The sequence below is a fragment of the Pseudorca crassidens genome, chromosome 10 (genome assembly GCF_039906515.1).
Source record: "Pseudorca crassidens isolate mPseCra1 chromosome 10, mPseCra1.hap1, whole genome shotgun sequence".
In the NCBI taxonomy this organism is placed as follows: domain Eukaryota; kingdom Metazoa; phylum Chordata; class Mammalia; order Artiodactyla; family Delphinidae; genus Pseudorca; species Pseudorca crassidens.
The window spans coordinates 60,691,996-60,715,568 of record NC_090305.1 but is presented as its reverse complement, the minus strand read 5'-3'; the positions used below and the strand labels follow the sequence as shown (position 1 = coordinate 60,715,568).

The 23,573-nt window shown below is 50.9% G+C and overlaps 1 protein-coding gene across 8 annotated transcripts in view; it reads left to right on the top strand.

The window, feature by feature from the left end:
* Positions 1-1,999: 1,999 nt before the first annotated feature.
* POMGNT2 (protein O-linked mannose N-acetylglucosaminyltransferase 2 (beta 1,4-)) overlaps positions 2,000-23,573 on the top strand; it is a 51,823-nt gene continuing 30,249 nt past the window's right edge. For 7 of the 8 annotated variants that reach the window (XR_010946939.1, XR_010946943.1, XR_010946942.1 and 4 more), the window contains exon 1: positions 2,000-2,538. Coding sequence is in view for 1 of the 8 variants with exons in the window: in XM_067753887.1 (XP_067609988.1) it covers positions 19,300-21,042 (1,743 nt within the window). In the remaining 7 variants the exon portion in view is untranslated. Of the gene's footprint in view, positions 2,539-19,194; positions 21,496-23,573 lie in introns of those variants that run through there. The other variant, XM_067753887.1, reaches the window with a different exon arrangement.

The following is a 23,573-nucleotide window of genomic DNA, read 5'->3' as shown; positions in this document are numbered from 1 at the left end:
GAAATATCTTCCAAGTTAAGTGAATATTATTTTGCAACATTCTTTTAATAATTTCCCAGATGGTCCATGATGTTATTTAATCAATCCTGTATGGCTAAGGACCTAAGTAATGTCCATGGTTTGTTTTTTTTTATTTGTTTGTTTGTTTCTTTTTAAAAACTTTTAATTTTGAAATAATTATAGATTCATAAGAAGTTGCAAAGATAGTAGAGAGAGTTTCCTTGGAACCTTTCATCCAGTTTCCCCCAATGGTTACATTTTACATAATTATAGTACAGTATCCAAACCAGGTGTTTGACATTGGTATAAAGTTGTGTATGGTTCTGTGTCATTTTATCACATGTGTAGATTTGTGTAACCACCACCACAATCAAGTACCTGAAAGATCTCCCTCCTGCTACCCTCATATAGTCACACTCACCACTTCCCCCTCTACCCCATCCCTAACTCCTGACAGCCACTAATCTGTTCTCCATCTCTACAGTTTTATCATTTCAAGAATGTCATATAAATGGAATCATATATATGTAACCTTTTGCGATTGACATCTTTTCACTCAACATAATGCCTTTGATATCCATCCAAGTTGTTGCCTGTATCAATTGTCCATTCCTTTGTAGTACTGAATAGTATTCTATGATATAGATCCACTACGGTTTGTTTAACCATTCATCTGTTGAGGGACATTTTGTTTGTTTCCAGTTTTGGGGTATTACAAATAAAGCAGCTGTGAACAACTGGTACAAGTTTTTGTGTGAGTTTTCATTTCTCCGGGATAAATGCCCAGGAGTGTGATTGATGAGTCATATGGTAAGTGCATGTTTTTTTTTTTTAAGAAATTATTTTTTTTAAGAAACTACCAAACTATTTCCACCAGCCATGTATGAGAGATAGAGTTCTCTGCATACTCACCAGCATTTGATATTGACATTATTTTTTAATTTAGTTCTCATCATGGTATTAATTTGCATTTCCCTAAGGGCTAGTGATGTTGAGCATCTTTTCATTTTTTATGTATTTATTTGCCATATATATATATATATATATATTCAGTAAAATGTCTATTAATGTCTTTTGCTAATTTTTATATTTATGGTCCAGGATAGAGTTTATTTTAATATATATACTGTGGGTGTTTGAAAAAAATGTGTATTCTTTTGTTGTTTAATGGAGTGTTATGTTATATCAATTAGATCCTGTTGGGTTTTGGTGTTGTTGAGCTTTTCTGTATCCTTGCTGACTATTTGCTTAGTTGTTCTATCAGTTGTTGAGAGAAGGATGTTGAAGTCTCCAACTGTAATTACAGGTTTGTCTATTTCTACTTTTAGTTCCATCAGTATTTGATTCATTTATTTTGAGGCTCTATAGTCAGGTACATTCACATTTAGGATTATTATGTCTCGTTGGTGAATTGACCCTTTTGTCATTACATAATATCCCTTCTTATCCCTGATGATTTTCCTTGCTCTTGATTCTACTTTGAAATTAATATAGCCACTCCAGCCTTATAGCTTATTATCATTATAAACAACACTGTTCAGCCTTTGCACTCATCCACATTTATTAGAATTTCTTGGTTAGAGGTCTGTATGTTTTTAAAGGCTTTTGACTGTATTGTCAAATTGCCCTGCATAAATTTATGAACTTTTACTGCCTCACCACTTGGGCATTATCATTTAAAATAATTATAAAAGAAATACAGGGTTTTCCCAATTCGAAAGACAGAAGTGTTATCTCATAGATCAGTGGAGGTGCAGGTAGTCATAGTTGGTACACATCTAAATGAATAAAATTTTCATCTATACTAGCAAAAAGTCAAGAGGTCTAAAATTCATAAATGAAGAAGTAGGGAGATATATATATTGATATATATGTCGAGATATATATATCGACAGTCGGCAGTAAATGCCAAATGCAGCAGCCATAAGACTTGGGAATATTGCCCTTTAGGAGCAGGTCGGTCCTGGTGGGATAGAGTGGGGCTGAGGGATTGGAGCAGAGGAATGGTACTTTTGTACGTAAGTCCCCCGTAGTATTATATGTTCTTTAAAAGCATGTGAAAATATTAATTACTTTGATTTGATAAATGACATCTTCTTGTTGGTTTAACTTGCATTTAAGTTTATTATCAGGCCTCCCATAATTGTAGAAACTTTACACCAAGCAAAACCGCCTCTCGTCGGGCAAACTACAACTCCCAGGATTCCGCGGGTTGAAGGAGCGGGCTGTCACCGGACGCAAACTGCAATTCCCAGAATTCCGCGAGCCAAGGAGGTGGGTCTGGCCTCGGGCTCAGGAAGCTGAACTCAAGAGCCTGCGCACGTGCACAGGTGACGCGCGGGCTCGCCAGCTGGGCAGGCGCACGGAGGCCACCTGCGAGCCCCGCGGCGGCTGACCAGACGGCGCGGCGGAGCCTGCACTCCCTGCGTGGACCTCCACGGCTCAGAGCGGGCGGCGGTGGCGGGTTCGGCCAAAGCCAGCTCCTCAGAGGGCCGGCCTGGAAGCTTCAGCCTCGCGGAGCCCGGCTGCGGGGTGCAGGTGAGATGCGCGCCCTCGCGGCGGGCGAGGGTTCCGCCACCCGGCTGGGTTTGGAATTGAGGGAGCGGCCCCCTGACCTTCCTCGGGTGGGAACGACAGGAGCGCTGGGGTGGAGAGGAGCCCAGGGGAATTTGCAGATCGGAGGAGTGACGTGTGATGGGGCTGAAGGAGGTGCGGTAGGTAGGCGAGGGTGAGGGGAGGTGGACCCTCGGGGTCCAGGTGCCGCGGGCCCTGGCGTGTCAGCTGAAGCCCTTAGCTCGGGGCTGGCACTGGCAGCGGGTGCCCATGCCCTTTTGCTGGGGAGATGGTGCGCGTGAGGCGCGGGTGGCGGGGAGCCAGGCAAGGTGCACGGAGGGGGCCGGGGCCTGCTGAGCTCCCTTTGAAGGCAGTACCTGGGCAAACCACAACTGATTCCTGGGCTCCTTGGGGTTCCATAGGGTGCCTACTGTGTGTCTAGTAATGAGAGCCTGCCGCAGCCTGCTTGACAGTGCTGGGGTAGCCTCTGAAGGAGGAACCCTATGGACTCCCGGCCCTATCGTGTGTAGGAACCCGTCTCCCGGTCACTGATGGGAATCCTCTGCTAAGGTCTAGGGTCCTCAGGCCAGTGTCCTGCACCTGGTGGTGGGCGGCTAGGGTTGGCTTACTTTATGTCAATCAAGCCTCAGAACATACTTTTGGGGGAAGGGAGAAGGGAATGGAATTGGTTATGGGGTGAACTTGACAGGACTTGGTGGCTAAGAGCACAGGCAGAACAGGGTTCATTCACCAAATGTTTACTGTTACATGTGCTGGGCATTCAAATCCTGGCCCTCATTTACTAACTGTGTGCCCCTGAGCAAGTCACTTATCCTCTCTGAGCCTCTGTTTCTTTTATGGAGATAAAAGTACCTTCATCACAGGGTTGCTGTGAGGATTAAATGAAATCATGCTGCACAAATCCGAAGCCCAGTGTCTGGTGTACAGTGAACGTGCAGCAAATGTTAGCACTTACGGTTGCTAACAACAGAAGATGTTAGAGGTGAGATTGGAACCCAGGTCCGTCTCACTGGAACTAGCTGCTCCCTCTGACGCTCGTGGATCTTGGAGATCTTCAGCTCATCCTTTCACATTACAAATGAGAGATCTGAGTCCCACTGGGTGGCAGAGCCAGGAAAGAGCACAGGTCCCCTCTTCCCTGGGGACGGACAGCACATCAGTCCCTGAGTCTTGGGCCCCTGGGCGGGGTGGGGTTGGTGGTGAGCAGCAGAGTGGAGATCCTCAGCAAAGGGGAGGATGGGGTGCTGGTGACGGTGAGTGTGGCCCCCCACACTGTGGCATGTGAGCATTCTGGTGGCCTTGAAGTGGCAGGTGTCAGAGTGTCTTTCAGACTGACCTTCTGGTTGGCAAGTTCTTGCCTCTGAGCCTTGCTTTAGAAAATATTTAGCAATAAACACAGGCTTCTAGTGAATATTGAGCTAACCAGAAAATGAAATTACCAAATGCTCCAATCCCCAAGGGTCCTCGTTACTCTCAGTTGTCAGTGGTTGTCAGTGGATACTCTCCCCCAGGACCTGCTTATCACCTGATAGGTTTTTTAATTGGGTAAGAGCATGAACACGAAAGGCAGAGACCACAAATGTCATCGTAGGCTTTGAAGTCAAACTTGGGTTGGAATCCCAGCCTCACCACTTAATAGCTGTGCGTCATTGGACAATTCACTTAAGGATTCTGAGCATACTTCCTCAAACATGGAATGAAATTGGTAACACCTGTTTTAGATTTGTAAGAGGGAACAAATGAGATAATTCATGTCAAGTACTTAGCGTTGTTCCTGGCCTAGAGTAAGGGCCAGTGAATGGGAGTTATAGCATTATTATGATTAATAATAATTCTATAAAATAATTGTCAGGCACTGTGCTTTGCCTGAGTTGTATGTTTGAATTCACAAAACCACCCCCTGAAGTAGGTATAATTGTGCCTTTTTTCAGACCAGGAAATGGAGGCTTGCAGGGGTTAAGAATTGGCCCAGGCAGACACAGGACAAATACTACATGATATCACTTAAAGGATAAATTTAAAATAGTCAGACTCATGGAAGCAGAGTGTGGAATGGTGGTTGCCACAGATTGGGGGCGGCGGGGTGGGGGGAATGGGAAGGTATTAGTCAAAGGGTGTAAAGTTTCAGATAGGCAAGGTGACCAAGCCCTAGAGATCTACTGTACAGCATAGAGCCTATGTTAACAATACTGTATTATACACTTCAAATTTTGCTGTGAGGGTAGAGCTTATGTTAAGTGTTCTTATCACAAAGAAATAATAAATAAGAGGGCAGAGGAAAGTTTCTGAGGTGATGGATAGGTTATGGCATAAATTATGGTGGTGGTTTCATGGGTATATACTTATCTCCACACTTATCATGTCGTATACATTAATCACGTACACCTTTTTATGTGTCAAAAAAATAAAAAGAACTGGTCTACAGTTATGCAGCTGCTAAGTGTCAGGACCAGAGCTCATATCCTGGAGTCTCAGCTGCAGAACTGCTGCCCGGGGTCTTCACAGTTCTCAAAGTCCACCCGTGACCGGGGGCAGCCTCCAGTGTTACAGCAGGGGGTCTTGGACCGCCTGGAGAAGAGGCAGGATCCTGCACCCTGGCTGAGTGTGCCTCGTCTCCAGGTCTAAGGTTAGCCGAGGCTGGAGGGTGAAGCCTTAGGAAGAGGCAACCAAAACGAGCCCTGTGGCCCCCAGAGGCTCTCATCCCTGGACCGCAGGGCTGGGGAAGGGCGTAATCTGGGTGAGACCCAGAAGCCTGGTTTTGAGAAGAAATGATCTTGTCTGGGGGCTGGGAAGAGTCCTGGAGTCACGTACTTCTTCTGGGCCTGATGTCTGCTTTGGGGAGGGGGTTCGCCTGCGAGCTGTGGGTGTGAGGAGAGCCAGCACCCTCCTCTTTTCTTTTCGGCTGCCTGTGAGAGTTCCCACTGCCTCTCAAGACCTTTTATAAAATAAAGAGTTGGAGCAAATAATTTCTAAGGGCTCTTTTAGCTATGAAAAGTGGTGGTGGTAATTCTATATAGGTGGATTAACCCTGTCAGCACAGCACCGGGGCAGGTGGGATAATTGTCACCCCACTGTGCTCTCCAGACCTTCCTTGGGGTGAGAGAATGGCCACAGCTCCCTGAGCCACCTGCCACCGCCGGGAGTCTCTCTGCCTGGCTGCGTGGGGAGTAGTTACACAAGAGAAGCCTTGGTTGCTAAGTTACAGTTGAGGGCCTGTGGGTCTGCATCCACACCTGCTCTGCCATTGAGGGATAAAAGCTTGTTGCTCTGAGGCCTACCCTGCTTCTCCATCACCCATTGTACCTCTGAGTCTGAAGCCCTGTGGACCCTGGAGTCAGACACAGCTTTGAATTCTGGTGCTCCTGCTTGAGCTGCAGGACCTAGAGCAAAGTACTTAACCCCACGAAGCTTTAGTTTTTCATAGTAAAAGAAAATGGAGATAATACGAGTACCTGCATTTGGTATCAGATGTGCACACCCGCAGGCCCGCAGACAGAAGGTAGGTCTCCTGAGAAATGAACTCCTGAGCAGAGAAAGGCTGGACTGCTTCTCTGGCTCATCTGATACACGGCTTTTGTGAGACTTAAGTGAAAAAGGTCAGAGAAAGGGCTTAGAACAGTGCGTGGCACGTAGTAGGTGCTCGGTAAAGTAAGATGGTGGTAGCATTAATGTCCACCCCCTGCCCGGAGGCCAGCATCCTCTTCTCCTGACGTGTTCAGAAGAGCTATCGATCCTTCCATGTTGTCTGGCTCCCCTGGGTACATGCTCAGGGCCCAGGCTCTATCAGGGAGTCACACCTTTCACTCTGCCAGTGGTGATGACCATCGGTACGGTCTTAATGCTAAGAGTTGTCTCCTTTCTCCACTTTTATTATTATTTTTTTTTTTGCAGTACGCGGGCCTCTCACTGTTGTGGCCTCTCCCGTTGCGGAGCACAGGGTCCGGACGCACAGGCTCAGCGGCCATGGCTCACGGGCCCAGCTGCTCTGCGCCATGTGGGATCTTCCCGGACCAGGGCACGAACCTGTGTCCCCTGCATCGGCAGGCGGACTCCCAACCACTGCGCCACCAGGGAAGCCCTCCTTTCTCCACTTTTAAAAGCTTAACAGAGGGCCCCTTCCTGGCTGGGCAGTGGGTACTCAGCCCTGGGCCAGGCTTCAGGGAGCGGTTGGGGACCTGGTCTGCTGTACTGTCACTATTACTGTTGTCCCCAGTACAGACCCTTGGGTCTGGTTGTTTTAGACACACCCAGTGACGAGACACATCACAGGCTCCTTCAGTAGTGGGGGGTTTGTGACAGGAATCATGGCACATCCTGGGGGGCTTCAGGGGTTGCCACCGTTATGCTGGGTCCCAGAGCTTCCAAGAGGGATGTACAGTGGCCACTGTGAGGAGCCAGAGAAGCAGTCCAGCCTTTCTCTGCTCAGGAGTTCATTTCTCAGGAGACCTGCCTTCTGTCTGCGGGCCTGCGGGTGTGCACATCTGATACAAGCGCCACCGCTGGATCTGACCTCTTCAGGGTCTCCCACCAGTGGCTGCTTTACACCCAGGCTCCACTCGCATCCGTTTAGCTGTGGCCTAGAGACCTGGGCTGGTTTTTTGCCACTTCAGCATTATAAGTGATGCAGCTTGTGCGGGAAGGTGTCTGTTGGGGAACCTTTTCTCAAAAGGGGCTTAGAGTATGGCAGCCTTCTTAGTGTGCCCCAGAGCGTAGGCTTATGCACTGTCTTAGCAGAGGCTGGGAACAGGATTTACTAGCCTTTATTGAAGGGGAGGGTTGTCCTTGGTTGTTTACTCTGGGTTGGACAGAAATGCCCTGCTGCGTATTTAGAAGCAGGGAATTGCAGAATTGTGGAGCGTTAGAAAAACCTCAGAGGAGTTCTTCTTCAAATTGAGCGCACACTAGGATCACCTGGAAGCTTTTTTTAAAAAACACAGGTTCCTGAATCACCCTTCAGAGATTCTGGTTCCGCAGGTCTGGAGGGGGCCCCAGATTCTGCATTTCTCATATCCCAGGTGATGCTGATACTGCTTTGGGGGACCCCATGTCCAGCCCCCGCCAGCCTCACAGGTTGACCTCGGTTTACTGGACCACTGCCCAGCAGGGGAGGGTACAAAGTAGCCAATCCCTCAATGCTTAGAGAAGCCTCTTCCTGCCTCCCACGCTGGAGTCCCCTCCCTGTGACTGCCCCTGCAGGCCTCACTTTAGTGCCCTGGAGCGGCCCACACCAACGTGCTAGGTGCAGAGTGGCAGCCAGCTGCTGGGAATTACAGGTACCTGAAGTCCGCCCTTCAGCCTGGGGCCTGGGTTGCACATGTCACCGTCGTGCACATGTGTCCACTCTGTTAGAGAGGGGTGCGGCCCCCGCTCTGGGGCAGCCTCACCCTTGCTGCACAGCCCCTCAGGTGTTTGAAGAATGCCCAGGGTCCAGGGGCTTCTCTTCTGCAAGGAAGGGGCCCTACTCCTTTGAGCATCCTACACAGGATGGGGTTTCTGGATCCTCCCTGATCCTGGCTGCCCCACTGGACGCTTCTCAGAAGGACTCACATGGAATAGTCTCATATTAACAATTAAGCACGTAGACTCTGATTCCTGACAGAGGTTGTATCCTCAGTCTAATCATGAGGAAACACCAGACAAGCCCAAACTGAGGGACATACTAGAAAATATCTGACTCTATTAAAAATTGTCAAGGTCATAAAAGGGAAGGAAAGACTCAGAAGCTGCCCAAAATAGGGGAGGCTAGAGAGAGATGCCACCTGGCCGCCGGGCTTCACCCCGGTTTGGATTCTGCACCACAGGATAGAGACCAGGGATTCATAACAGCACCATATCAATATTAATTTCCTGATTTTGCGTGATATGAGAGAATGTTCTCATTCTTAGGAAATAGATGCTGAAGTGTGAGGGGTTAAAGGGGCAAGACATCTTCAGCTCATGTTTTAAATTTTTTGGCTGCGTTGGGTCTTTGTTGCTGCGCGCGGGTTTTTCTCTAGTTGTGGCGAGCGGGGGCTACTCTTCGTTGCGGTGTGTGGGCTTCTCATTGCGGTGGCTCCTCTTGCTGGGAGCACGGGCTCTAGGCGCGCAGGCTTCAGTAGTTGTGGCTCACGGGCTCTAGAGCACAGGCTCTAGAGCACAGGCTCAGTAGTTGTGACGGACGGGCTTAGTTGCTCCGCGGCATGTGGGATCTTCTCGGACCGGGTCACGAACCCGTGTCCCCTGCATTGGCAGGCGGATTCTCAACCACTGCGCCACCAGGGAAGTCCCTCCGGCTTATTTTTAAACAGTTCAGAAAAAGAGAAAGAATGGTAAAAACGAATGTGTCAAATTAGCAGTTGTTGGATCTGGGTAAGGATGTAGGAGAGCTCTTTGTATTATACCTACAACTTTTTGTAAGTCTGGGATTATTTCCAGATAAAAGGAAAACAGATAACAGAGATGACAGACCCTGTAGCCACCCTGACTGCTTTAGAGTCTCAGTGCTGCTTCCTGGGTGACCTTGGGCAGGTTTCTAACCTCTTTGCCCTTTGGTTCTACCATCTATAACATGACCATCATCATGTAGATTGGAGAACCTGGCACCTAGTGACTGGCCAGTGGATGTTGGCTCTGATATGATGATGAAGGAGGTGGTGGAGGTGGTGGTGGTGATGGTGGTGATGAAAGGGAGGAGTTGAGGGTGACACCTTGGTGATGAGGCCAAAGGAAAACCCAAGCCGAGGCCTGTCACCTCCCTCCACTCACTAATGCTGGGCTCCAGGCTCCCTGGGTTTTTGGCAGGGACTGCTGTGACCTGGACACCGCACGGCTTTCCCCTGCAGAGGGCTTCGCCAGTGGTCACCTGAGCCCAGGGGGCTCGACTGGGTGAAACACGGGTCTCCTGGCAGCTTCACGCCCTGCCTTCTCCTGGCACTGGCCACAGTTGCCCCGCAGCCTGAGCGCCCCACTGTCTTATAAAGACAGTGCCCTTTCAGCTGTGCATGACTTCGGGCCTGGCTGTCACTGCCCTGGGATGGGAGAGGAGTCTCTGCCTTGGTGGCCTCATGACTTTCTTGGTGGGCAGATGTGAGAACTGGGCACAGTGATGTCTGCTGTGGCTGGAGGTTTGTAGCAGTCACTGTCAGCAGGGATGTGTGGACACCTAACAGGGATACTCATCTTAGCCCCCAGACCACCAAAACACCTCCAACACCTTGCTCAGAACTCCCTCACCCTTCAGGCAGCTTCCGTGGGTGGCCTCAGGCCCCACCAGCACCATTTCCTGTCAGGCACACTTCTTCGTTCTTGGTGAATGTTTTGTGCCTCTTGTAGTGAGTGGCCTTCTGGCCCTCTTGATGAATTCAGTCTTCTTACGTTGGACCTGAGGGCCCAAATGGATCTGTGTACACACTGGGGACTGTGCATTTCCTGTAAGAATTGTTTTTATTTGAATTTGCAGTTTCAGTAGAAAACCTGATGCAGGCGTGTTCTGTGTCACCTGGGTGAGCATCACAGCAGAGACTCACACGATTCTGTTCTCTGTTGCATCCCTGTTTGTGACCACATTGGTGTGTAGTAGTGCTTATCTGTTTTGCCAGAAAGGGCCAACACGGACAGCTCTAACTTGCAAGTGACCCATGGGTGCCAAGCAAAAGCCAGGTGGTGACACAGCAGGCTGTGCGAGCGAGGGTTTCCGCGTCGGTGGTAGGCTGGGCTCACTTCCGTCTCTTCAGCTGTCCCGCCTGTGCTGAGCGCCGTGGAGCCCAGGCTGTCCTCAGCAAAGCCTGCCACCGCGTATCATACCAGAGTCACCCAGACTGGAACTCGCTTGCTCCTCTGCCCGCCCCGCCCGCCCCCAAGGAGTTCCATCCCCTTTAATTGATAAGGAAGTAGAGTCACTATCTTAGCTTGACCCATGATTAATGTCCGCAGCTTTGCCTTGGTTCGCCTGTTGTACTAAAGCAAGGAGTTATTATCCATGTTAAACTAACTTTTTAGTCGGAGCATGGGAACTCTTAACTGAATGTTAAATATGCCCGGTCAATTAAATGTTAGGTTTGACAAGGAGTACTCAGAGGCTGCCGACATTTTGCCGGAGGGTAATGCTTTTGGCAGAAAACCTGATGTCTCGTCAGTGTTTCTTCAGGTTTGTCAATAGCATTGGATGGAGATCTAACTTTGGAGCCCATAGAAGCAGGACGTTAGGAGTACCAGTTCTACACACTGCTTCTGGTAACAATAAATAGGAAGGGGAGGGCGCAGGGGGAGAGATCATTATGAGGGTGTTTGAGTTATTAGAACTTGTTTGCTTTTCCTAACTCACAACGTGTGAGACACATCAGTGCAGGACAGAAAACTTCCATAATTCAGCACTAGTAATTCAGGCTGCATTTGGGATAAAAGCATTTTTTTTCAATAAATGACAAAATAAGAATTCTATGATTTTCAGTCGGGAGTATGAACAACCCTTAAAAGTAAGATTGTTATACTATTAATATGAAACCTTCTGCAGGCGCTGTTGCCACCCCACATCTTGCCGTGGGCACTGCTGGTCTTCTGGGCCTGGGTCTGGCAGGTGCTGGCAGTCCCAGCTCCCCCCATCCCCACAGCCCTGCTCCTGGGGGAGTGGCCGGTGAACAGCGGCTGGTCCTGGTAGTTGGGAACCCAGTGCAGCTGGCGAGACCAGCAGGAGAGGGCTTCACTTTAGACCAGAGCTTACATCCTTGGTCCCGTTGTACCAGCAACAATAAGGCCCGCAGCCCCAGCCCTTGGGCCTGCCTGTCATCTTCACTCAAGTTGAATAGTTACCAGAAATTACAGATTAGGACATTTCACATTTTAAATGGATTTCTGGCTTCTCTGGAAAAACCAGAAGGGTAGTGTTACAGACTGAACTGTGTCCTTGCGAATTCATGAAGTCCTAAACCCCAATGTGACTATATTTAGAGAGAGGACCTTTAAGGAGGTAATTAAAGTTAAGTGAGGTCATAAGGGTGGGGCCCTAGTCCAATAGGACTGGTGTCCTAATAACAAGAAGCAGAGAGACTAGAGATCTCTTTCCCTCCAGCACACACAAAGAGGTCATGTGAGCACACAGTGAGCAGGTGGCCTTCTGCAAGCCACGGAGAGAGGCCTCAGGAGAAACCAAACCTGTCGACACCTTGATCTGGGACTTCTAGCCTCCACTACTGTGAGAAAATAAATTTCTCTTGCTTACGTCACCCAGTCTGTAGTACCTGGTTATGGCAGCCGGAGCAGACTAATACTAGTAGGTACCACCGGGCCACTTTCCTGCCAGGCCCTCATCAGCTTGAACTTTAACCTTGGCGTTTGGTCTCCGGGTCACACTGCTCGCTCCTGGCTTCACTTTCCCCATTGGCTCTTGGCCTTAGCAAGCATGTGAGTCTGTACCCCCCGCTCTAGGCCTGGAATTCCTGGGGCTTTTACTCCTTATCAGATGCCTTTTCTGTGCCTGTGTCTGGAGCCGGGCAGGGCGCCCCAGGAGGGGAGCCTGCACCCAGTGCTGGTTGAGCAGCCTTGGATGGGAGCCTCCACACTGGTGGCTCCTCCTGCTTCCCGGCTCTTACTGTGTCTGCAGGTGTGGCAACATCATCAGCACCTTCCTCCAGTGCTTCCTGGAATACATGGGATCCTGGAAAGGAGGGTTTCCCATCTGTGGGAATCTGATAGTAGGTATCTGGTCTAGGAGCTGAGTAAAGCAGGTTTTGGGGGGTGAATTGGCAGTATCCTCTATCTGCCTCAGTTTCTAGAGGGCTGTTTTAAGCATGTTTTTAATCCCTTATTTCGTTTTTCCCCTTTCTTTTGAAAAATATTCTTGTTTTTTTTTTTTGTTTGTTTTTAGCTTGAACCCATTCTTCTATTTATTGACTTGTCAGCAAAATTAAAAAAACAATAGCTAAATAAACATCTTATATCTCCCAAACTTAAGTAGAGCACATTTCTGATGAAAATATTTTAACACTAAAAATATACCATTGAAAAACATTCCTGCTCTATCATTCTTTGCCCTGGCTAAGCCAGTAAGCTCTTTGTGCCCCATATCCATTGGGTCCTAAATGTGGAGCCCGAGGTAGAGGAAGCAGACAATGACAAACGTGGTGACATTTGAGTCCCCGGGACCTCTTTGCCCTGAATGCAGAGAAGATGAGGTCCCAGGGGTGCCTGGGCTGTTAGCGTAGACAGTGCTTACGCGCTCTGTGTTCAAATCCTGACGCCGTTCTGTGCAAGCCGAGGGCCTTGGGACACGTTACTTAGCTTCTCACCTCTGTGTCCTGATCTGTGCGATGGGGAAAATGTCACTGGTGCTTTGCTAGCTGCTTAGATGTTGGTTTTCCGATTAAATGAGGAAATGCATAAATAGTTTTTAAGTACCCTGCCAGCATAAAATGTTGAGGGTGGCAGGGGTTCTGCATGTTAATTTTGTACTGAAAACTGGCTGCTCAGACCAGGCAGAAGCGTCTTCTAAATTTATGGGGCCATCTTCACAGAGAAAGGAAACACGTCATTAGGAAGAGGGAGCAAAGCTGGGAGATGTGAGGGTGCTCCCCAGAGCAGTCGAGGGTTCAGCCCTTTTGGGAACTGGTCTGAGGCTATACCGTTTGGTACCTGTTTTCGTTCACTGTTAATTTTAGGAGCCCTAATGGAAATATAATTATGACAGCTGATGTGCTTTGAGGCCCGTTTAGATACTCTACATGCTTTAGCTCACTTATTCTTACAACACCCCGAGGAGGTTATTCTGCCCATTGTACAGATGAGGCCATTGAGACTTAAGGTGGTAGAGGGACGGACGTGCCAAGATCATAAAGCCAGCTCACATGTGGTCTGAAGGAAGGTGAGCGTGAACAAGAGCCTGGGAAGAATTCTTGACCACCAGCATTAGGAAGGAGGCTTGAAATCTCCTCTGCCGTCTTGTGTGTGTCCTGACACCTGCACTCGCCCAGACTGAATGCACTTCCGTGGTGTGGGAGAGCTGCCAGGGTTCCCAGCTTCCTAAGCAGACTCTTCTCTCATCCACCTGACGATGCTCTTCCTCTAGGGAGCCTTTTGGGTGAGACCAGTGGGAAACAGATTTTTAAGCAAAGGCCAAATGAGTGTCTCATCAGGATGACCCAGGAAGTGATCAGAAGGGGGGTCGGGCTGGTCTCACTGGACAAGGAAAGCTTGTCGCCTGTACTGAGGGCCTCTCTGACATATGTGGGGCAGGAGGAGTGCGTCTAGCGGGGGGCCCGGCCTCACCCCCAGCAGTGAAGATGCTTCCTGCGTTAGCGCTCCCGAGAATGTGTTCCCTGCGTCTGTGACAGCTGCACCACGTCAGGTGTTCACAGCAGCCTCTTGTCTGCTCTGCCACAGGGAGAACCTTGAGGACAGGGGTGTCTTTCTTTTTTTTTTTAGTGTTTGTATCTCTTGCTCATACCCTGCTCTAACTTAGGCTGATGCAGAGCCTCACTCCCGTTTTCTGCATGTTCTCCTAAGTCTTTGGACTCAGGTTCATGAACAGATATAGATAGAAATGGATGGAGATATGGACATATCTTCCTTTGGGTGAGTCAACAGGAAGTTCAGGCTGCCCTGCCCCGCACCCTGCCAGTGCTGTCCCCTGGGGGGAGGAGCGCCGTGGCTGGCGTCCATCCTGCTTGGCTGCTGGCTGTGCCGTAGTGGGAGTTACGTAAGGTCAGTGCCCTGCCTGCCCACCTCTAACAGAGCCTGTTGTCAAGAGACTGAAGGAGGGAATCTCAGGACCTACGTCATGGACGACTCAAGGGCACAGCTTTCCACCATGTGCCACAGAACCAGGCCTCAGGAGGGGTTGGGGATCTGTTCAGAGCTTGCCTCCTTGCTGGAAGACAGGTGCTCTGGGCATGTGCCCTTTGTAAGCCTTGAGGCCTTGTTCTGTCTTAGCATGGCCGTCCTCCCCTGGTCTCCCTGCCGCTTACCTCTCCTGGGAGAGGGTCCACTGCTCCAGACCAGGCTTTGGGACAGAGTGGCTTGACAGGTAACTTGAGACAAGAGTGGTCTGCCCATAATAAGTGACAGGCTCCTCCCCTCCTGGGACCCCCAGGCCAGGGAGTAGGTGTGCTGAAGACAACGCCATCCAAGCTATTGATGCCGCACCTTAGAAGTCCAAGAGGGACTGTCTTTTCCATGTAACAAGTTTATGTCCAAAGAACACAGTTCTGTAGTCAGCCCTCGGCACCACAAGCAGAGAAGGTGTCTCCCAGGCCATTGAGTTGGCCCCTTTCATTTGCCTCCTTGCCCCTGGCCAGTGGTGCCCTTAATCTGCCTCTGTAATGAGACTCCACTGGGGAAGGCAGCAGGGACACTGCCCTCCTCTTCCAGCAGCCTGGTACCTGGTCCAGAGAAGTTGTATCTCCTCAGCCAGCAGACAGGATTTAGGAGAATCTTGGCTTCTTTAGAGCCAGGGTGTGATTAATGTACTCTTTGTCTCCATCTGTTGTCTTTTGAAAACATTTCTGAGGATTTTGCCTGATCCTTCTTCTGGCATCTGCAGGCTGCTGCGGTGCAATTGGGGGTGGGGGGGGTGTGGACAGACACAGAGGCGGGACCATGGGGAACAGGCTGGGAGGACTTTATAATAAGCAGTGACTGCCTGAGTTCTTGTTGGCTTTCTCACTACCACACTTTGGCTATTTCACAGCAGGGGAGAGTACAAGGGCAGCTTTCCATCTGTCTCCACAGGGGCAAAATACAATAATATCTGCGTTAATTAACATTCCCCCAGAAGCAGATTCGGAGACAAGGATTCAAGTGCAAGTGGATTGCTTGCACTTGATCACAATACACATGAACAGGGCAGTGGGGAAATGAGACAGGGTGGGGGAGAAGGCCAGTTCCCACTGCGGGCAACTGTGTAATCCACTTAATCCGTTAGGAGCTCTGGGAGCCAGTGTAGGACACGCCTTGGGCCATCTCATGTGGGGAGGATGGGATTGGGGGATTTACGTGACCATTCCCATCAGATGTTGGCGCAGCCCGCTTGGCCCGTAAGTGGTAAAGTTAGAAACCCAGGCAATCTGACCTCAGGGCCCCATGCTTTAACCACCATGCTTTATTTCTAGGGAAATGTTCTGTCCATCCCCAGCAATCCTTTTCTTCCATTTTCCCTCTTGGAAGGGTAACTGGAAAGCCTGAAGCGTCCATGAGAGGTCCACGTGGGCGAGTCTGTATTTGTCCTGCCTTCTGTCAGCACCATTCCGGCAGGGCCTGGGGTGGGTGGAGGACTTACCATCTGATTAGAAGCCGTCCTTCCCATTCCCCAGGCCCTAAGGCTGGTCTCTGCCTAGTTGCCTGTTGGCCCCGCGAGGTCCATACCCCCATGTTCCCTGGTTCCCGTAAGCTTTGCCCCAAGGCCTGCAAGCCCAGTGACAACTGGGATTGGCTGCTGCACACACATCCCCCGGGTCCTCCTGCCCGCCTGCGGCCCCTGCTCCACCTCTCCACCTGCTGCCAAGCCTGCCTTTCACCACAAGGACACCTGGGCGAGGGGCAGGTAGCAGAATGCTGACTAGAGAGGCGGTGAGTACCTGGGGGCCCAGATGCCTGCTCAGGTTGGAGGTGGGTCTCTCCTCATTTCCTGGGGGTCTTGCTTTCTGATGTTTCCTGGGTGTGTGTTTTAGCTTTAGCTGCTGTTGGAAGCCGTTCTTGTCTACGGTCAGAGCAAAGCATGCGTCGGCTCATGCCGCACCCATCTGCCTCCCATCTCTCCAGGGAAAGCTTTATTTTATCTTATTATTTTTTTCTGAGCATTAATTTATTACTCATCCACTATCCAGTATTCTTTCATTTTGTAATAGTGATCTATTTGATTCTTTGTTTCCTTTTTAACTTTTTCATATGCAAAATGTCAAACTCAAAAGGGATCAAAAAAAGACCCCATCATCATCTTCAACTACCAATATCCTGCTGTCTTATTCCATCTCTCTCCATGCGTTTTTTGCTGGAGTATTTTAGAACGAACCACATACATGTTATTTTACCTATAAATACTTATGTCCTCTTGTTTCTTAAGTTATCTAATTTTTTAATAACTTTTTAGTTTGAAATAATTTGAGACTTACATCAGAGTTACAAAAGACGCTTCACTCAGCTTCCCCTAATGTTAACATCTTACACGGCCACAGTATAAGTATCAAAACCAGGAAATTAACACAGGCTTGATACCGTACCATGAACCTTATTCAGATTCTGCCATTGTCCTACTAATGTCCTTTTTCTGGCCCAGGAGTCCACGTTGCATTTAGTTGTCTTGTCTTCTTACTCTCGTCCAATCTGGGACCTCCTCAGTCTTCCCTTGTCTTTTATGACTTTAACTCTGGAAGAGTCCTGGTCAGGTATTTTGTAGAATATCCTTCAATTTGGGTTTAATGTTTTCTTTATTAATTAATCTATAGACCATATTCAGAGCTAGAACTGGAACTAGAACCAAGTTTTCCCCATTTAGAAATATAGATCGCAGTTATGTAGTTTGGGCAAGAAGGCTCCAGAAATGATGTAACTTCTTAGCACATCCTATCAAGGGGTACACGATGTCAGTATATTATTACTGGTGATGTTAATGTTGATTATTTGGTTCAGGGGATGCCTGCCAAGCTTCTCTGCTGTAAAATGTCTATTTTTACCTTTGTCATTAATATGTATCTCATAGGGAGATACTTGGAGACTATGCAGATTTCCTGTTTCTCATCATACTTTCACCCACTAATTTTAACATCCCTCAGTAGATCTTGCCTGAAACAGTTATTGCTGTGATGTTTGCCAAATGGTGATTTTCTTTTTCCATCATTGCTTCTGCATTTATCAACTGGATTTCTGTAAGGGAGATCTGTCTCTTCTCCCCTACTTGGGTACGCGAGGTTTTCTCTCTCGAGCTGCCTTGGTACTGTCTGTACCACGGTGGTGGTAAGGATAGTTGGTTCCCGTGGCAGGACCATAGGACACTGGTCGGAAATTGTCAACTCTCAGCAATTTAACATGGTTCAACCTTATAGCAAAGTAGTTCTTAGCTGGTGAGGCTGGGTGGAGAATTTCTAGATGGGGACACATATTTGGGAAAGTATATGCAGCAATATTATTTTACATATTACAGATATAGATATAAAATACGAACTTCAGAAAGTAACAGTTGATGAAATCCTGTTGTTTTGGGGAGCAGATATTACAGAAGAGAGTCTTGTGTGTGAGAGATTCTTGGGGGAAGGGGATGCTGGACTTTACAGGTCAGTTTGAGGCATGAAAGAGTTTCTCTGTATTATTAGTGGGTGCATGGGTTTGAAAAACCTGAGAAACGCTGACTGATGCTTAAACAGATTTCTCAGCTACAGGGTTTCTGGGCTTATAGAGACCCTGCCCTAGAGATGAACAGGGCTGACTGAAGGTGCAGTGAAAAGCCAGCTAAGAAGGCAGCTGCCCCTGCCCTGTTCTCTCACCCCATGGCTGGTGTCAGGTGTTACCCGTGCTGTTCCTGTGAGGGCTGAGGGCGAGATTCTTCGATCGTTTGAACAGTCCTGGGCCTCAGAGCAGGTATGATACCCTTCCTGGTGGTACGGAAAAAATGGGAGCAAATGCCCACAGCTCAGCCAGGCCTCCCCGTAGGTGTGTGTATGTGGGACAGGAAGTTTAACCCTTTGGAGGTTTTGCCTCAATATACAAAACCATTGTCAGCGGTGATATTCAGACACAGTTCTCTTAGTGGAGCACTGAGGGGACAAGTTTCTACCCATCTTTTCATGGAGATCTAAAAACCAGTAGGCATGGTTTCCAAACAGGAGCATTAAGCAAGAGCAGATGTTCCCTGTCTCCCCCATGCGTGTGTGCCACGTGTCCTGAGAAGGGGCATGCGGGGTCCTGGTGTGCAGCCTGGGAACTGCGCTCACAAGCCTTCTGTCCCACATGTGCCCATGGTAAGGTGAAGTCCTTACCTTGCAGTACCGGGAATGTCGGGCCCTTAATGGGGATTTTCCCTGAAGCCTCTTGTCACAGACACCTTTGCTGGTTATCTTTTGCTGCAGCAGCGCTTCATAACAAACAGCCCCAGAATTTCAGTGACCTACAACAAGAAGCACTTATTCAGCTCACGTGTCTCTGTGTTGCCTGGTCTTGGCTGGGTTTGACCGGTGGTTCTGATGATCTTGGCTGGACTCAATTACAAATCTGGGGGTCAGCTGAGCCAGACTGAGCGTGGCTGGAGCAGCCGTGCTCCACACACAGATCTCTTCTCCTGGGACCAGGAAGTTAGGCTGCACACATTCTTCTCATGGCAACATCCTAAGTATGAAGAGGGCAAAGACAGTCACACAAGCGCTTATCAAGCCTCTGATATGTTCTGTCTGCTAACATCTCATTGGCCAAAGCAAGTTATGTGGCCAAGCCCGAAGTCCAGGTGCAGGGATGTATATTCCCCCACGGAAGCAGCAGGGGAGGGAGGGGAGTGAATATTTTTGAACAACGGTGTAGCCTACCGTGTCTTCAGATGTGCAGAGCGACGCAAGGATCCAGTGCCGTAGCAGAGCCCAGCGCAATGCCAGGCGCAGAGCGGGCGCTCGGGGTGACTCCAGACACACAGTGCAGACACCTTTTCCTTTTCCTTCTCTCCTCCCGCAGGCCTCTGCTGGTCCTCCGGGTGCCTGCAGGGATGGGTAAAGCCCGCCAGGCCCGAGGTGCTTTCCAGGGGCCGTCGTCTCACTAGGGCCTCGCTGCGGCGCTAGGATGCACCTCTCGGCGGTGCTCAACGCCCTCCTGGTGTCGGTGCTGGCAGCCGTGCTGTGGAAGCACGTGAGGCTGCGCGAGCACGCGGCCTCCCTGGAGGAGGAGCTGGCCCTCGGCAGCCGAGCCCCGGAGCCCGCCCCCGCCATGCGGATCGACTACGCGAAGGCCCTGCAGATCCTGACGGAGGGTGGCACGCACATGGTGTGCACCGGCCGCACGCACACCGACCGCCTCTGCCGCTTCAAGTGGCTCTGCTACTCCAGCGAGGCCGAGGAGTTCATCTTCTTCCACGGCAACGCCTCCGTGATGCTGCCCAGCCTGGGCTCCCGGCGCTTCCAGCCGGCCCTGCTCGACCTGTCCACCGTGGAGGACCACAACACCCAGTACTTCAACTTCGTGGAGCTGCCGGCCGCCGCCCTGCGCTTCATGCCCAAGCCGGCGTTCGTGCCTGACGTGGCCCTCATCGCCAACCGCTTCAACCCCGACAACCTCATGCACGTCTTCCACGACGACCTGCTGCCCCTCTTCTACACCCTGCGGCAGTTCCCCGGCCTGGCCCGCGAGGCCCGGCTCTTCTTCATGGAGGGCTGGGGCGAGGGCGCCCACTTTGACCTCTACAAGCTGCTCAGCCCCAAGCAGCCCCTCCTGCGGGCACAGCTGAAGGCCCTGGGCCGGCTGCTCTGCTTCTCCCATGCCTTCGTGGGCCTCTCCAAGATCACCACCTGGTACCAGTACGGCTTCGTCCAGCCCCAGGGCCCGAAGGCCAACATCCTCGTCTCGGGCAACGAGATCCGGCAGTTTGCCAGGTTCCTAACGGAAAAGCTGAACGTGAGCCACGCAGGCAGCCCCCTGGGCGAGGAGTACCTCCTGGTCTTCACCCGTACCCACAACAGACTCATCCTGAATGAGGCGGAGCTGCTGCTGGCACTGGCCCAGGAGTTTCAGATGAAGACCGTGACGGTGTCCCTGGAGAACCACGCCTTCGCAGACGTGGTGCGGCTGGTCAGCAACGCCTCCATGCTGGTCAGCATGCACGGGGCCCAGCTGGTCACTGCCCTCTTCCTGCCCCGTGGGGCAGCCGTGGTGGAGCTCTTTCCCTACGCCGTCAACCCTGACCACTACACCCCTTATAAGACACTGGCCACGCTGCCCGGCATGGACCTCCAGTACGTAGCCTGGCGGAACACGTTGCCAGAGAACACGGTCACGCACCCAGAGCGGCCCTGGGACCAGGGGGGCATCAGCCACCTAGACCGGGCCGAGCAGGCCCGGATCCTGCAAAGCCGGGAGGTCCCGCGGCACCTCTGTTGCCGGAACCCTGAGTGGCTCTTCCGAATCTACCAGGACACCAAGGTGGACATCCCGTCGCTCATCCAAACCATACGGCGCGTGGTGAAGGGCCGGCCGGGGCCGAGGAAGCAGAAGTGGACGGTCAGTTTGTACCCCGGCAAGGTGCGGGAGGCGCGGTGCCAGGCGTCGGTGCAGGGCGCCTCCGAGGCCCGCCTCACCGTCTCCTGGGAGATCCCGTGGAACCTCAAGTACCTGAAGGTGAGGGAGGTGAAGTACGAGGTGTGGCTCCAGGAGCAGGGGGAGAACACCTACGTGCCTTACATCCTGGCCCTGCAGAACCACACCTTCACCGAGAACATCAAGCCCTTCACTACCTACCTGGTGTGGGTCCGCTGCATCTTCAACAAGACCCTCCAGGGACCCTTTGCAGACGTGCTGGTGTGCAACACGTAGCGAGCGGTCCGGCCAGGCCTCGGGAGGGGGGCGACTCAGGCTTGGTGTCCCTGGGCCCGCCAGCTCCCAGGGGTGGCTTCTGGGAATTATTTATTTACTGAGCAGGCCTGTGCCTCGGGTCATCTTGTTGCCTCGGAGGTGTGGGGTTCTCAGCGCGCCTCTTTGCACAGGTGTGATGGTACCTCCCCACCCGTTTCTCTCATCCTGAGCACCCATGCCCTGGAGAAGGTCCTTGAGGGGAGGAGGAAGAGGAGAGTAAGAATCCCAGAGAACCTCTTTGGCTAAGTGATCATGCTGTTTCCTACGGCATCTTTCTGGTTGGTGTCGGGTTTCTGGAAACTGCTAGTAATTGTGGTCATTTGGGTGGGTGGTACATCAGCTTCCGTCATCATGAAATTCACCTGTAGCCCCATGAAGTGTGTGTTTGGAACATTGATTAAATGATTATAAACATCTCGGCCAAGTCTTTTATTGGACAGTGGGAAGGGGGGCTCGTAGTCGATACCTAGATGCCCTTTCATCCGGGTTGTCAGCCGAGCGGATGTGGCAAAGGGGAAGGCATCGAGGCCTGGGAGGCAAGGCAGGCTGGCTGGATTTCATCCCGATGAGGGATGAGTATCCCATTTCCATCTGTGTGGGATGAAAGCCTGGAAGTAGGTGGGAGAGGGCTGCGGGGAGGAAGATCGGTGTCTGCCAGCGTCTGCTTAGGCTTCACTACACGTTCAGACACATAAGACTGTGGTACACACGCCCGGCGTCGGATTCATTTAGAAGGACGTAACACAAGATGCTCAGAAAGCCAGCACGGCTGCATCGAGTGACTTCTTCCACAGGAGGAGTCCTCACACCAGTCCAGGGGCCATTCTGTTACCCTCTTCCCCAAGTGGTTGCTCAAGGGTAAGGAGATGGCACCCGCATTGGTAGTTGTGGGGGCCACTTTGGCTTAGAAGCCCCATAGGAACCATTATCTTCTAAACAGCCCATGGTCAAGTAAGTTCCTAGGGTCCCGCGAGGAACCTGCCTGGTTATAGGAGTTCTCGCACTCAGGGAAGCCTCGGCTCCGGTGTCCTACCAGATAGTTTAGTAATTCAGGCTCCTTCCAGTCCAGGTCAGAGGTCCACCCGACATTGAACCTTTATCCGGCTTCCATGGCAACAGAGCTAGAAAATTAACTCACGATCAAATTCATCCTCAGAGAAGGAGAAAGAAAGAGTTTTAGCCTTTTCTTCTTCACAGGCAGATGGTGATGCTGGTCTGACTCCTGCGGAGAGAAGAAAAGGGGGCCTTGGGGAGGTGGGAGCTCGGGCCGTAGTTTGTTTATATGAGCTGTGCCAGGCTGATCGGGAGTCCCTGAGGCAAAGCTGTGCGTTAGATGAATATCCTGGTCACTGGCTGAGAGTTATTCATCTGTAGGGTGAGGATGATACAGCTGGGATTGTTGTAAGGCATTCAAGAAATCATCTGTGTAAACCGTTAGCACCATGCCGGATGTGTGATATATTAGACGTTACGGGTCCGGAATCCATACCCAAACCCTGGAGGGCAGATGTGATTCCAAATTCTGAAATTTTCAGAAAGTAATCTGGTGCCTATACCGTGTATTATGCAATATTCTCAACAGGGTCTGAGATTACAGCCAATAACCAAGCACACTGGGATGGCCACAGTGAACTGTATGCATATTCACGCTGAGTGGGACGTGAGTTTTGGCACCAAACATATGAAAAAGCTTTTGATTTTCAGAGCTTTGGGGGTTGTTGGAATTGCATCTAGAGGGTTGTGAATCCTCCTCCTCTCCTGCTTGGAAACGCCATCATTTTCCTTGGACCAACCCTTTGCGGGTGAAGTGCCGAGGAACAGGGTCGGGCCCGCGGTTTGGCCCGTGATGGCCTCGACAGAGCCCCTCAGCCTGCCTTTCTTAAGGCTGATTCACCTGCAGCTGAGCAGACCCCCACGGCTCCCACACTGCAGATGCATTGTGGCTCCTGGCCGGGCAGCCTCTCTAAGGTGGATGGGGACATTCTGATTCACCAGCCCCTGCTGTTTGCTTCCGTTGGCACGTCATTCTCATTCCGGAGGTGATGGCTGGGGAGGCACGGGGCAAGCAGCCCCGGCACGCGCTGAGGCTGAGAGTGTTTTTTGAAAAGGGTAAAAAGTGCGTGAAGTTTCAAGTTGGCAGAAGGGACACAGTTCACAGACTGAGCAGATTTTACAAAGCAAAGCGCGATGGGGAGGGAGTCAAACACATGTGAATGTGCTCGGCCAAAGTCACGGTTTGCTGCTCCTACTCCAGGGAACTGGCCCTGCCTTGCCATCAGCTCTGAACCCAAGGGGATTAGAGGAAGAGGAGCTGTCAGAGTGGCGGGGAGGGCAGTGGGAGCGCCTTTGAGTGGTGGTCCTGGGTTTAAGGCTTGCTAGCACAGTTCCTGCCTGGGCTTGAATTCCGGCCCTTGCACCTACCAGCTGGGTGACCTTGGGCAAGTCACTTAACCCCTCTGTGCCTCGTCTGAGAAATAGGGATAGCAATCATC